Raw genomic sequence first — 12112 nt, 5'->3', positions numbered from 1 at the left:
ATTGTAAAAGCGCAAAACTCGGCTGAAAAATGGTCCCCGGCGTATGCTGCGGCCCGCCCTGCGATGTGCGGCGCGGGGTTGCTGAGTCAGTCATTGGTCCTTTATAAGCGACTATACGCTTCCATCTGTTCTTATTTCTTGCGACCGTCTGTCGCCTCTTTTTAGCTTCACGCAGAAATTCCATCACCCTCGACGAATTAATAAACAATTACAATGGCTACCGTTCTTCTTACTGGCGCTTCCGGATTTATTGCCGGATGGGTTCTCAAATTCCTTTTGGAGAAGGGATACACTGTTATCGCGACCGTTCGCTCCGAAGATAAGGCTGAGTATCTCAAAGGTCTCTACCCGGCCGACTCGAAGCTCTCGTTCGTCATCGTGCCAGATATCGCGGCACCCAATGCCTTTGACGAGGCTATCAAGACTCCTGGAATCGATTACATTATTCACACCGCCTCGCCGTTCCATTTCCGCGTTACTGATCCCGTTAAGGACCTTCTTGACCCCGCCATCAAGGGCACCGAGTCTGTTTTGACTGCTACCAAGGCGTTTGCGCCGCAGGTCAAGCATGTCGTCATTACTTCCTCGTTTGCTGCTATCATTGATGCCTCTTATGGAAATCGCCCGGGATACGTCTACACCGAGAAGGACTTCAACCCCGTACGTTTCTTTTTTTTGTTTTTGATTCTTAAATCGACTGCAGAGTAATGCTGACTGATGGTTCATAGGTCACTTGGGATGAAGCCGTCACGGGACCGCCTGCTACTACCTACCGTGCCTCCAAGACCTTCGCCGAGAAGGCAGCCTGGGACTTCCTTGAGAAGGAGAAGCCAAATTTCTCGATCTCGACAATCAACCCTCCTCTCGTCTGGGGTCCCATGCTTCATCAAGTAACCCCTGAAACAATCAACACTTCAAACGATTCCATCTGGACTCTCATGAATGGTTCACAAAAGACAATCCCGCCTTTACGTGTACCTCTCTGGGTTGATGTGCGCAACGTTGCACTGGCGCACGTTCTTGCTCTCGAGAAAGAGGCCGCAAAAAACCAGCGTTATTTCCTTGTCGCCGGTAGCTTCTCGTTCAAGGAAATCACCGATTACTTGCTCAAGACATTCCCTGAGCTTAAGGGTAAGGTCCCTACCGAGCTTACCGCTCCTGAGCCAACCGCGGCTGAGCTCTTTGGCGCGGATCACTCAAAGTCGGTGAAAGATTTGGGTATCGAGTACATTGGTCTTGAGCAGACAATATATGACCTTGGAAAGCAGTTGGTTGACTGGGTTAAATAAGCTTGATTAATCTTATTTTTTTCTTGTGATATTTTAATTAACTAAAAAACTTGTAATGAGGTGTATGTACACAAATTCTCTATATCTATCTTAGTACAAAATATTTATATGGCTATGCACAAACACTACTATTTTTCGACCTGGTTAATCAACCCTCCGCAATCTCCTCAACTTCCCCAGCAACATCCGCTTCTTCGAGCGCATCACCAGTAACACCATGTACTTGTTCCTTCCTCACTCCACCATCGTAGGTGAATCGCCGCCAACTACCGGCCACAGTTTTCTCCTTCATTAACTCTAGCGTAGGGAAATAATGCAGATTACTCTTCACCGAACTTGCAAATGGGACACTTTCAAAGGTGACAATTCTCAATCGTGTGTATGTATTATCGGGAATCTTTGCCACGATCTCCAAAAAGCTGCTCAAATCAGGCGTCGGTTTACCATCAACGTGCGTGATAAACGCCGTAGGGACGATACTGTACTGGTACGCGGGACTCCCTGCCATCCGCGCCGATACGTAGACTCCAGAATGTAATTTTCTAATCTGCTGACGAACAGCGTGATGAGGCTCGTGCAGTACTGCCCCGCACCAGATCACGATCCTGTCGGTATCGAGATTTTCGGTAGACACAGTTGGCACTTTCAGTTTCACCTCCTCGCCCTTTCGCACAACGGTCATGTCCAACTCCTCGTTATAGTACGCCACATCGAGCTCTGATACTCGCGTCAGTGGCTTGCCATTGACGCTCAGCACAACATCGCTCTCCATCAGGGTCTGTGGCGCACTATCAGCAGTCGGGCATACAATCTTCTTAACTGCAAACAGTTGATGATGTTCACTATTCACTTTCTCGACTTTTTCTATCCATTCGTCTGACACGCCACGGATTCGTGCCTGATTCATTTGAATTGTACTCAATTCAACATCCAGAATTCGCAATTTAGGCGTCTCGCCTCGCTTAAGTTTCTCTAATATATCGTACATCGCCGATGTTACTAGTCCAACCCGATACTCCACATCACGACCACTATTAACGTTCCGCTCACCAAGAAACGTGATCCAGAGTGCATTCACTACACCGTCCGTACCCACCAATACGCCAGACCCGCATTGCCCTCCAAGTACAGTGTCAACTGTCACACCGTCAATTAGAGTGGCGTGATATCGTGGCGTTTGGCTATTGGCCGGTACCGACATGGTCGATACGTCTGTGATGGTCGTCTGTGCGACTAGCATCCGACTATTCGAACTGTATCCCATAAATAGCGTAGAGGTATTTCGTTTAATAGATTCTCTGCTCAGTACAGCCGATTCTACCGGCGCATTGACAAGTTTCGAGTCATATGATACTACTGCCCAGCCCTGGGAGGGATGTAAAAAAACAACTTGTCCAGGCACCATGATTGAGTCTGCCACGGTGATGATAATATCACAAAGATCATATGGCACTATACTGCGCGCCACAACCACTAGTCCGTTCTTGGCATCAACAACAAGACCCTGGCCATATTTGACCGATCTAGGAAAGCCGTCAATTTTGATTGGAATCAAGCATGTAACTTTGACAAAACTTCTAATGAGTTTGGCTGCATCGCCAATACTGCCATTGTTTAACTCTGTAAAAGTAGAAGACCTCGGCTGGAGTTCTAGCGGAGGGAGTGAATCGCCTAGTGGCGTGTAGTCCCATAAGCCAGTCTTGTCATTCCTCGCAACCATTCTGAATTGTCCTGTCCAGTGTCTATCAATAAAAGTGATTGTAGTGTTACTTGAATGCATATCTTGAATATTCCGACTCGTAACTGCAACCCACTGCCGATCTCGAATTGTCCTCATCACTTCAACAAACGCATCCAAGTCGGGAATCGGCTTATTATCGATGCTTTCCAACACCCAACCTCGATCCCGGTCGAGTCTAAATGATCCAGCAGGATCGGCCACGTATACGCCGCGCACAGGTATAGCATACTGCCGTGCCATCTGATAGCTAAGATTATGGAAAGTAGAGCCAGCTACCTCAACGTATCTGTCAGGGGTGATGGCGTGTAAGTCCCCTACTTTGACTTCAATTTCGAAATCTGTACCGCCTCGTTGGATTACAATTTGTATCTTTTCGTCAACCGATGAATCCAAAATCTCATCCAATCGCACAAACTTAGTCAAAAGTTCTCCGTTGACGCTTACGAGACAGTCACCTTCTTCAATAAGCCCATCAGCTGGGCCTTCGGGCAAAACGGTCTCGGCGACGAGCATACCAATGCACTCAGGAAATTTTTTCCGCATCAACGACTCAGTCTCGAGAACCAACCCAAGCCTTCGACACTCATCAAAGGGTTTCAAGTACCACTGTACTTGTATCGTGCCTCTAGTAATCGGCTCATTGTTCTGCACACACTTGAGCGCACGTAAGCCTCGGTACAATGGTAAAAAGTAATCGGTGGAAGATTCACTACTTCCGCCCGCCTGAATGGCAACAGCATATCCATCAATATTTACAACAGGGCTACCACTTGACCCACCACTTGCGCTCGCGGCGGCTTGGATGTATTCAGTGTTGAAATCATTATAAGTCAAATCTCCATAATCCGGCGCATTACGGTCGAGCCGCGATATGAATCCAGATAAAATAGAAAGCTTTTCACCAGCGTCGTTTCCAATGACTCGGATCTCTGCACCGACACGTGCTAGATCGGGACGGAGAGCTAGTGCGCTGACTTGCATGTATTTCACAGCTTTTGGGTCAAATCGTAAAATTCCAAAGTCATGTACTGGATCACGATATAGTGGGTGAACGTCGCACTATAACATAATTAGTATTTGCTATGATGAGAATTCTGCCTCGTAAAAAGGTAGCTAACCTCTTCGTGATTGTCAAAAACAGCAAATCCAATGAAAGGTCCGGCGCCCACAACATGCCTATAGATTATTAGCTTCACCGTCGCAGTCATACTTTTAAGACAAGCATACCGATTAGTCATAATTAAACCACGTTCAGCATCGACAACAAACCCAGTAGCCTCGCTGACAAGAGCAGACTCACAGTCAAAGTTGGCAATTTGAGCAAACCTGATAGAAACAACACTTCGAACAACCTTTTCGATTGTTCGCTGCCATTCCACAGAGTCTCCTAGAGGAACGGTACGTTTTGTATGATCGTTTATGTTGTTTGTAGGTGAAGACTTGCGACGCCCGGACAAAGAAGGTGAGTTCCGTCCCGACAGATCTGATGGCGTCTCTTCGCCTTCGACTCCGTTATCGCCGCCTTCGTCGTTATCCTCCATTGGCGCATCGCCATCGTCGTCATAATTCTCAGTTAACATTGCAGAGGCAGTTTCATCAACATTGTCGTCACTGTCGTCTTCAAAGACCATTTCAGAGTCACCCATCTCCGAATGCGCACGCTTGGCTGCTCGGTTCTCTGGTGGAGGAGATACTTTTGAGCCTCGTCGCTTCACGCTGCGATTATCCATAATATTATTCTAGGTTGGAATACTAATATATACAGTGAAAGCCAAAATAAGTAAAAACCAAAATCAAATCAAAATTGGGTTAGCAAGAGCATGTACGTGTTAGTAGCTGAGTATAATTTGCCGCTACGTACAAATTTAATAATATATCGCGGCGGGAAAACAGCAAATTGCGGTGGAGAAAAAAATATTTGGGTTTTCCCAGCATACAAAATCTCCATCAATTACGATATATCAATTATACCACCATTTTCTGTACAATAATGAAAGTGAGCAAATACATGTGCAATTAAATAAACGGCATTCTTCATTTTTCTTATTAATAACTTATTTAGGCGGAAGTTGCTAGAGACAAGCTGCTCTCAAACTTTGAGGTCTTGCAGCATATTAACGACATCAAACGTCGTCAAAAGCAGCACTCGGCTTCTCGATACAGATCCGCTCTCAAAACTGAAAACTTCGAGACCATCTTATTGGAGGTGAGATTACTTCTATTTGATCTATTTACTGAGAGAGAGCTACGGATGCTGACAATCACAGCTTCACACATACTTGGGCGACAAATCACATTCTCCAGCAGCTAAACAGAGTGTAAATGACATCAAAAGCTTTATGAAGGAGATTTCAATTTACGATCTCGAAAAAGCAGAGAAATTACAAATAATAAATATTGCACCGACTTCTCTTGTCACTTTATACTGTCTTGTTGAGGAGTATGACCAGCGATTTACAGAGGATGAGGGAAATCATATGCTGCAGCTCGTCCAAACCTATTTACATCCTGCTCCTCCACCGTCTCAACCAGAGACTTGACCGAACTAATTTGCTCAATAGAATCGTTGACGATATGAAATTGCATATGTAATATTGGAAATTTTGGAGTTCAAGGAGTTTATAGTCAATACACATTTTCTTACAAGTAAAACTAAGTATATCAGAACACGAACATATATACGAAATATCTATAGCACAACACTTATTCGGGACCACCAGGACCACCAGGACCACCAGGACCACCGGGACCACCCTGAGGTGCTGCTGTTCCAGCTTCCTGTTTTCTCACGCCGCTGACAATATCATCAACACGAAGCAGCAAGCATGCACTCTCAATAGCTGTCTTGATGCTCTGTAATTTAATAGCCTCAGGCTCCCACACTCCGTACTCCTTCATATCAACAATCTTGCCAGTGTCACCATTGATTCCCCAGGTATGCTGGCCCTCGGCATGCTTTGCGCGTAGTTCGGCAAGAACCTTGATTGGGTTGGCACCACAGTTCTGAGCAAGTGTGCGAGGAATGACTTCCATGGCCTCGGCAACCGACCGGTAAGGCCATTGAGTGATACCCTCAATACTCTTGGCCTTTTCAGCAAGCAAGACACTAACTGCCATTTCAGCAGCACCACCTCCAGGCGACAGACGCGGCTCGAAAAACACGTTGCGAGCAACAGACATTGCGTCTTGCAAGTTACGATCAATCTCATTTAATATGTCTTTGCTTGGTCCACGAAGCATGATAGTGCAAGCAGTAGGATTTTTGCACTCTGTGATGAAAGTGAAATACTCGTCACCAATGAGCTCAACATTGAAGAGACCACACTGCGTGCCCACATCAGTATCACGCAAATCCTCGATACGATTAACGATTGTTGCACCAGTAGCACGAGCAATTCTGTTGTTATCAGTTTTGCGCACGCGTCGAAGAACGGTCACATTACCCTTTAGCAAGTAATGCTGAGCAAGATCAGAAACTCCTTTCTCAGTAATGACCAAATCAGGATTGAATGACAGAATGGTGTCACAGAGAGCCTTTACTTGCTCCTCTTCAATCTCCAAAATACGTGCCCAATCTTCTTCCTTTGTGATCTCAATATTTGTCTGCGACTCTCCCTTCTTATATTCTAGAGGGCAGTCGAGCAAGATGATGCGAGGGTTCACTATTCTTCGGCGCATCTTAGGATGTGTCACATCTTTGTTGATCATCACACCATCAAGCACTTTACAGTCTTCAATCTCACCACCGGGAATCTTTTCAACACGAGCGTATCTCTTAATATCCACCTCACGTCTTCCGTTTGCTTCGATAGCGACTGTTCGCACCGCCTGCAAGGCGAGACTGCACATGAGTGGGCTCCAGCGAGCGACAAATTTGGTACCTATCGAAGAGGCTATCAAACTAAGCATTTGCTTGTCATCATCAACGTCAACAGGAACTGAAATTTCATTAATTATCTCAAGCGCATCGGCAAGAGCTTGCTTGAAAGCAGAAATGATAACCACAGGGTGGATATTGCGTTCGATGTGAGGATAAGCAAACGCAAGGATTTCACCAGCTAAATCTCGGTCAATATCCATTTTTTTAAGGAAAGCAGAAAGTTACACACCTAAAATGATAACAGTCGTAGTTCCATCACCAACTTCTTCGTCCTATAACGATCAAATCAGCCTCTAGTCCACTCAAGCTGTCTAGATGTACGCACCTGTGTTCTACTCAGTTCAATCATGCTCTTTGCTGCAGGGTGCGAGACTTCGATCTCTCGCAAGATTGCGTGTCCATCATTTGTCAAAACGATTCCTATAGTATGATTAGAGTATGAACTAGAATCACGGAAATTTAGCGCACATACCTCCCATGGGATCTAGAAGCATTTTGAGCATAGCTTTGGGTCCCAAACATGTCCGAATAATATCAGCAACGCTAGACGATTCGCTGATTAGAAAGAAAGTCAAATATACAGACTCTTAAATGTAATCATACGTCTTCGCAGCCGTGATATTGGAGATCTGGGCACGTCTACCGGTTTGACGCTCACCACCAGCATCTAAGATGAAGGAGCATGATCATTAGCATCCAGCAATTGAAACAATCAAATCTTGAACAAACATACTCATAACAACAACGGGAGCTTGCATCTTTAGTCAAGCTGTATTAACAATTGTGAAAATGGTCGTAGATGAATCGCTCTTAACAAAAGAGCAGCGTTGTCGATGCGCGTGGAAGCGCGTAGTCGAATTTTTTTCGGCCCCTTGCCCACAATCGCACACAATAACGCGTAGTACGTAATCCTCAGCACTATATGCGTATTTATCAGCACAAATCTTCTAGGTATTGTGCGGCTTGAATCCGTAATATCAATTGCTCATAGCTTTTGGCTTCTTAATATACCATTTTCCTGTTTTTTGTGTTTACAACAACAACAATGACGGTCAATAATATGACTTCACCGGCATTCGACCTGAAGGCAATTACTCGTCCAAATATATACTCTCTCGAGCCTTATCGCTGCGCGCGCGAGTAAGTTTCTTGGAGCTTCTCGGACTATATCAAAGTGCTAACCCAAATATCTAGTGATTACAAGACCGGCATTCTTCTCGACGCCAACGAAAATGCTTATGGTCCTTCCATAAAAATTGAGGAGACGGTATTTGCAAAGGGCTCAATCTTGTCAAAGGAGCTGCTCGCTGGTCTAAACCGATATCCGGATCCTCACCAAGAAGATGTGAAGCAGTTGCTTTGCAATCTTCGCAACGCAACTTTTAAAGAAGACACCTCGGTCGCCCAATTGACTCCAGAAAACCTTTACGTAGGTGTTGGCTCCGATGAATGCATTGATACAATCATCAGATGTTTCTGTGCTCCTGCTCGTGAGAAGATGCTTACATGCCCTCCCACCTATGGCATGTATGGCGTTTCAGCGAACGTGAATGATGTTGAAGTTGTCAAAGTCAATTTGGATTTCGAGACACCTGGTTTCCCCATCAAAACAAAAGCAGTGTGTGAAGCTCTAAGTAATGACCCCTCTATTCATGTGGTCTATATCTGCTCTCCTGGAAACCCTACGGCCTCTCTGGTTGACCCCGAGGCTGTCAAGACAATTCTTGAACTACCGACATGGAATGGTATTGTAGTCGTCGACGAGGCTTACATTGACTTTGCCGCCCCAGGAAGTTCACTGGCGCCTTGGGTTACCAAATATGACAACCTCATTGTCATGCAGACGGTGTCTAAATCTTTTGGCATGGCAGGCATTCGGTATGTCAAAATTCAATTCTTCTCTTTCTATTATATGTCTAACTATAATCAGTCTCGGTCTGTCATTTGCTTCTCCCGAAGTTGCAAGAATTTTGAATGCTGTAAAGGCACCCTATAATATCTCCTCTGTAACCAGCGAGCTCGCTCTTCTTGCCCTTTCTCCCGCCAGTATCGCAAATATGAACACGAAGCTTGCTGCAATTATTGAACAACGCAAAAGACTTCTCATTGAGCTACCCAAAATTCCTGGCGTCGGAAATTTTATTGGCGGTAACGACTCGAATTTCCTACTTGTTCAGGTTTTAGATAAACCTGGCGGAGAACCGTCTAACCCTGTCGCAAAGGAATTGTATGAATCTCTGGCTCAGGCGAAGGGTGTTGTGATTCGATTTAGAGGTTCAGAACCTGGATGTGTTGGTGCTTTGAGAATCACGGTTGGCACAAAAGATGAGAACGATGTCTTGCTGGAAAAAATTGCGGAGACATTGGCGGCTATATACGCATAAATTTATAGATGAGGTAAATTATTAATACAATTGTTACAAAAACCCTACTTTTATACACAAAGTTACCATCCTTCCTTCAATCGACGGACACCCAGCAAATTAACCATCACTTGCTTGTGAGTTTTCAATGCAACATCCCAAGCCATCCGCACTCGCTCATCCTGCTGCAAAACCGCTATGTACTCATTTAAATTTCCCGAGTTTGATAAAAGTTGCAGTGAGTTAGCCTGGTCGGCTTGCTGTCGCTCGCTAAAATATAAAGCTATTTTAAGCTGATAATCGTTCCACTGATTCTGATATCGTAGCACCTCCTGCCAGTAATGAGCTAACTCCAAGTCACTTGGGCTGATCGACGGAACTATAGGCGGTACCGGTGGCTTTATGTCGAATATAGCAGTTGAGTTATGGTAATCGATAGCAACTGGCTGCGGGTTATTGGACACAGACTGAAAAGATGAAGTCAATGGCGCTCCCCGATCAAATGGCACATTAGAGGCCATATCATCACCGTAAATGTCAACGGGAGTCGTCGGTTCTGACCGGCTTTTAGATGATGCGGCAGTAGGTTGCGGAGACTCCATAGGATCCATATTGATGTCTGCATCATTACTATCCTGGGAAGCTGGGAATTTCGAAGTAGTCCCGTTTGGCATTGTATGTTGCAAATCGTCCATTTTAAAGCTGGCATTAGATTTTGGAGTTGATTTGAGCGCTGTAAAGACAGGCGGGTTGTGAGCTACTTTTGTGGCTCCTTTCCTCGGCGATGGTGTTAATATTGGCCGTTGACGAGCTGGCATTGTCTTTTCTCGAGAAAACCAGCGCGTGTCATCATCAGGATCACTCTCAGGAGAATCGTATGAACTTTCATCGTCATCAGAGTCATCCGGGATTTCTTCCAGAATTGGATTTCGTTTTGCGTTAGATGATGTATTTGGCTGCGTCGGTTTAGCCGCTACCTTTCTCATAGCTGGCCCTGCAGCTCTCGGCTTCCTCGGCGATGAAGTGGCTCGAGTTCGAACATTAGCTGCTGTGTATGAGCGTAAAGGAAATAGGGGATTAGTACTCCAAAACTCAGGCCAAGACCCTTCTGAGAAGTCAGGTTTGGTAGACCCTGTCGATGATTGTGGCGGTATATTTGGAGGCAACTCATCTTCAGTCAGGTCCACAACTTTCTCTGGAAATGGCTTAGGAAAAGCACTATCCTTGCTTTTATCTGCTCTTGCCTGTCGTTCCGACTCAATTTTTATCTCTTCGGTAGATATGAGCTCATCGTCATCCTCACTGTCAATTGTCGTGTAGTTCTGAGCTGGGTTGGGAGTAGGAGTGCCGAATGCAAAATTTGGCGGCTCTTCAAATCCAGTTTTGCCAAAGTCGAATGAAGGAGGCGTTTTGAACTTGTTTGATTGTAGTTTGCTGTCACGTCTTGTCACAATGTCAGCATAAATAATTGTCAGAACATTAACTAGTCATCAATACTTACTTTGTAGATGGTATATCGAATTTGAATCCCGAGCTTTTACCGTTGTAAAATGACCCAGAAGGTGCATTATGATCATTTTGATCATTTTCTGAATTATTCGGGTTCGGCGTATTGAAATTGCTCCTGCGAGATCCTGATTTTTTGCCTGCATTATTCGCAGTCGACGCAGCCTCACCACCTGGTCTTCCACTAGCCTTCTCGCTCGCAGTTGCAGTCTGTGGCGAATGTCTCGCAGATGAGGAAGAAAGTTTTCCCGGAAAGGTCCTCTCTCCACTCCGGAAAGAGTACGACGTTTTCGACTCTCCCCATCCTCTCTCAGGTTCTACATCGATAGGAGAAGCCCTTGAAGTCTGTGCTGGTCTGGGAGGCGGCTTTTGAGGTTTAGGAGTATCGGTCGCTGGCTTTGCAGATGTAGGCGCTTTCTTGGGACTCTGCCTCGGCGTAGCTCCCGTGCTGGCAGAAGTGTATGAGAATGCACTTGGACCTTTGCGAGGGGTAGCACCGCCAGAGTAAGCGGTATGGGCAGATGTTTTGCTAGCGTATGGCGTTCGACCTGTCCACGGGTGCTGTGAAAATGGTTCGCGATTGAAAGCATCGCGTCTGGCGCCACTTGCATAAGCTGACTTATTTGGCGTATAATTAGACTTGGATGAAGAATAGGAGCTAGAAAAGGACGGCTTTGATGGCGAATATATGTTACTGGCTCTTACGCTTGGTCTCGCAAGAGCGCGTACTCTATCGTAAATAGCTCTTTTTCCGGAATCGAGCAAGATATCTGATGCTTCACTAATTGTCTTGAATTTCTCTTCGAACTCTGGGCGATTCGGATTTTTGTCAGGATGATAAACCAAGGCTTAAAATTCAATCAATAACAGACGCTCTCAGATATCAAAATGTACTCTTACCTAGTTTTCTAAAAGCTTTGCGAATCTCCTCAGCTGTGCATGTTGTGGAAGAGAGGTTTAGGATCGCGTAGTAGTCTACCGATGCATTTTCCTCTGGTCTCACCATATCTCTAGCCTCTTCAACAGATTAGTGCTGCGATGACAATGCATCCAGTAGAAATTTTCAAGCTTGTCGCGCTTATAATTGGCCGACAAGTAAGAATCTGGTCGAACTAAGAGCTAAGAGCTGTGGAGGAGCTACTGCTAGATGTGCTTATCTGATTCGGATCTGACAGTAATTAATCAGAATAGCAGTCAATCGTGGTCCAATACCGACTAATTGCAAACTCCTGATTGAATAATTTAGTAAATTATCAAGATAAAACGAGCGCGGATTAAGTATCGGCATTTTTATTTGTTATTGTTCTATTTACGAGAAACCCTAATACAAACT

General features: G+C 45.2%; 6 protein-coding genes across 6 annotated transcripts; 3 read left to right on the top strand and 3 right to left on the bottom strand.

The window, feature by feature from the left end:
* The first annotated feature begins 2 nt into the window (after positions 1 to 2).
* On the top strand, positions 3 to 1363 carry V2V93DRAFT_141175 (uncharacterized protein). The gene is made up of 2 exons (XM_066906838.1): positions 3 to 660; positions 729 to 1363. The coding sequence occupies exons 1-2, from the start codon at positions 214 to 216 to the stop codon at positions 1287 to 1289; spliced, it is 1008 nt and encodes a 335-aa protein (XP_066762919.1). The 5' UTR covers positions 3 to 213; the 3' UTR covers positions 1290 to 1363.
* Positions 1321 to 5090, bottom strand: V2V93DRAFT_376796 (trypsin-like cysteine/serine peptidase domain-containing protein). Its single transcript, XM_066911835.1, has 3 exons — positions 4258 to 5090; positions 4149 to 4206; positions 1321 to 4089 (listed from the first exon to the last, which is right to left on the bottom strand). Exons 1-3 carry the CDS (start codon positions 4758 to 4760, stop codon positions 1438 to 1440), a joined length of 3213 nt encoding a protein of 1070 aa, XP_066762918.1. The 5' UTR covers positions 4761 to 5090; the 3' UTR covers positions 1321 to 1437.
* On the top strand, positions 4795 to 5677 carry V2V93DRAFT_376794 (RNA polymerase II). The gene is made up of 3 exons (XM_066911834.1): positions 4795 to 5026; positions 5093 to 5236; positions 5298 to 5677. Exons 1-3 carry the CDS (start codon positions 5021 to 5023, stop codon positions 5568 to 5570), a joined length of 423 nt encoding a protein of 140 aa, XP_066762917.1. The 5' UTR covers positions 4795 to 5020; the 3' UTR covers positions 5571 to 5677.
* V2V93DRAFT_376790 (chaperonin Cpn60/TCP-1 family) lies at positions 5615 to 7777 on the bottom strand. Its single transcript, XM_066911833.1, has 6 exons — positions 7644 to 7777; positions 7514 to 7577; positions 7383 to 7453; positions 7236 to 7330; positions 7140 to 7182; positions 5615 to 7088 (listed from the first exon to the last, which is right to left on the bottom strand). The coding sequence occupies exons 1-6, from the start codon at positions 7666 to 7668 to the stop codon at positions 5734 to 5736; spliced, it is 1653 nt and encodes a 550-aa protein (XP_066762916.1). The 5' UTR covers positions 7669 to 7777; the 3' UTR covers positions 5615 to 5733.
* Positions 7778 to 7920: 143 nt separating this feature from the next.
* V2V93DRAFT_376789 (aminotransferase class I and II-domain-containing protein) lies at positions 7921 to 9341 on the top strand. The gene is made up of 3 exons (XM_066911832.1): positions 7921 to 8050; positions 8105 to 8788; positions 8841 to 9341. Exons 1-3 carry the CDS (start codon positions 7956 to 7958, stop codon positions 9292 to 9294), a joined length of 1233 nt encoding a protein of 410 aa, XP_066762915.1. The 5' UTR covers positions 7921 to 7955; the 3' UTR covers positions 9295 to 9341.
* V2V93DRAFT_407958 (uncharacterized protein) lies at positions 9304 to 12044 on the bottom strand. Its single transcript, XM_066912694.1, has 3 exons — positions 11680 to 12044; positions 10775 to 11627; positions 9304 to 10716 (listed from the first exon to the last, which is right to left on the bottom strand). Exons 1-3 carry the CDS (start codon positions 11783 to 11785, stop codon positions 9357 to 9359), a joined length of 2319 nt encoding a protein of 772 aa, XP_066762914.1. The 5' UTR covers positions 11786 to 12044; the 3' UTR covers positions 9304 to 9356.
* Positions 12045 to 12112: the final 68 nt, after the last annotated feature.

The sequence above is a fragment of the Kockiozyma suomiensis genome, assembly GCF_038497685.1.
Source record: "Kockiozyma suomiensis strain NRRL Y-17356 unplaced genomic scaffold V2V93scaffold_22, whole genome shotgun sequence".
Taxonomy (NCBI): Eukaryota; Fungi; Ascomycota; class Lipomycetes; order Lipomycetales; family Lipomycetaceae; genus Kockiozyma; species Kockiozyma suomiensis.
The sequence above is the reverse complement of the archived record's forward strand: the minus strand, read 5'-3'. Positions and strand labels throughout refer to the sequence as shown.

What these genes read in the sequence shown, in the direction of transcription:
- V2V93DRAFT_376794 (XM_066911834.1), top strand. An exon ending in TCGAGACCATCTTATTGGAG is followed by an intron (nt 5,237 to 5,297) that starts GTGAGATTACTT and finishes TGACAATCACAG; the next exon opens with CTTCACACATACTTGGGCGA.
- V2V93DRAFT_376790 (XM_066911833.1), bottom strand. Translation starts at nt 7,668, where the DNA reads ATGCAAGCTCCCGTTGTTGTTATGA. An exon ending in AGCTCCCGTTGTTGTTATGA is followed by an intron (nt 7,578 to 7,643) that starts GTATGTTTGTTC and finishes CCTTCATCTTAG; the next exon opens with ATGCTGGTGGTGAGCGTCAA. An exon ending in GCTTCTAGATCCCATGGGAG is followed by an intron (nt 7,331 to 7,382) that starts GTATGTGCGCTA and finishes ATCATACTATAG; the next exon opens with GAATCGTTTTGACAAATGAT.
- V2V93DRAFT_141175 (XM_066906838.1), top strand. Translation starts at nt 214, where the DNA reads ATGGCTACCGTTCTTCTTACTGGCGCTTCCGGATTTATTGCCGGATGG. An exon ending in CCGAGAAGGACTTCAACCCC is followed by an intron (nt 661 to 728) that starts GTACGTTTCTTT and finishes GATGGTTCATAG; the next exon opens with GTCACTTGGGATGAAGCCGT.
- V2V93DRAFT_376796 (XM_066911835.1), bottom strand. Translation starts at nt 4,760, where the DNA reads ATGGATAATCGCAGCGTGAAGCGACGAGGCTCAAAAGTATCTCCTCCA. An exon ending in GGTTTAATTATGACTAATCG is followed by an intron (nt 4,207 to 4,257) that starts GTATGCTTGTCT and finishes AATAATCTATAG; the next exon opens with GCATGTTGTGGGCGCCGGAC. An exon ending in TTTTTGACAATCACGAAGAG is followed by an intron (nt 4,090 to 4,148) that starts GTTAGCTACCTT and finishes ATTATGTTATAG; the next exon opens with TGCGACGTTCACCCACTATA.
- V2V93DRAFT_407958 (XM_066912694.1), bottom strand. Translation starts at nt 11,785, where the DNA reads ATGGTGAGACCAGAGGAAAATGCATCGGTAGACTACTACGCGATCCTA. An exon ending in CAAAGCTTTTAGAAAACTAG is followed by an intron (nt 11,628 to 11,679) that starts GTAAGAGTACAT and finishes TTGAATTTTAAG; the next exon opens with CCTTGGTTTATCATCCTGAC. An exon ending in TTCGATATACCATCTACAAA is followed by an intron (nt 10,717 to 10,774) that starts GTAAGTATTGAT and finishes CATTGTGACAAG; the next exon opens with ACGTGACAGCAAACTACAAT.
- V2V93DRAFT_376789 (XM_066911832.1), top strand. Translation starts at nt 7,956, where the DNA reads ATGACGGTCAATAATATGACTTCACCGGCATTCGACCTGAAGGCAATT. An exon ending in CCTTATCGCTGCGCGCGCGA is followed by an intron (nt 8,051 to 8,104) that starts GTAAGTTTCTTG and finishes CCAAATATCTAG; the next exon opens with TGATTACAAGACCGGCATTC. An exon ending in TTTGGCATGGCAGGCATTCG is followed by an intron (nt 8,789 to 8,840) that starts GTATGTCAAAAT and finishes AACTATAATCAG; the next exon opens with TCTCGGTCTGTCATTTGCTT.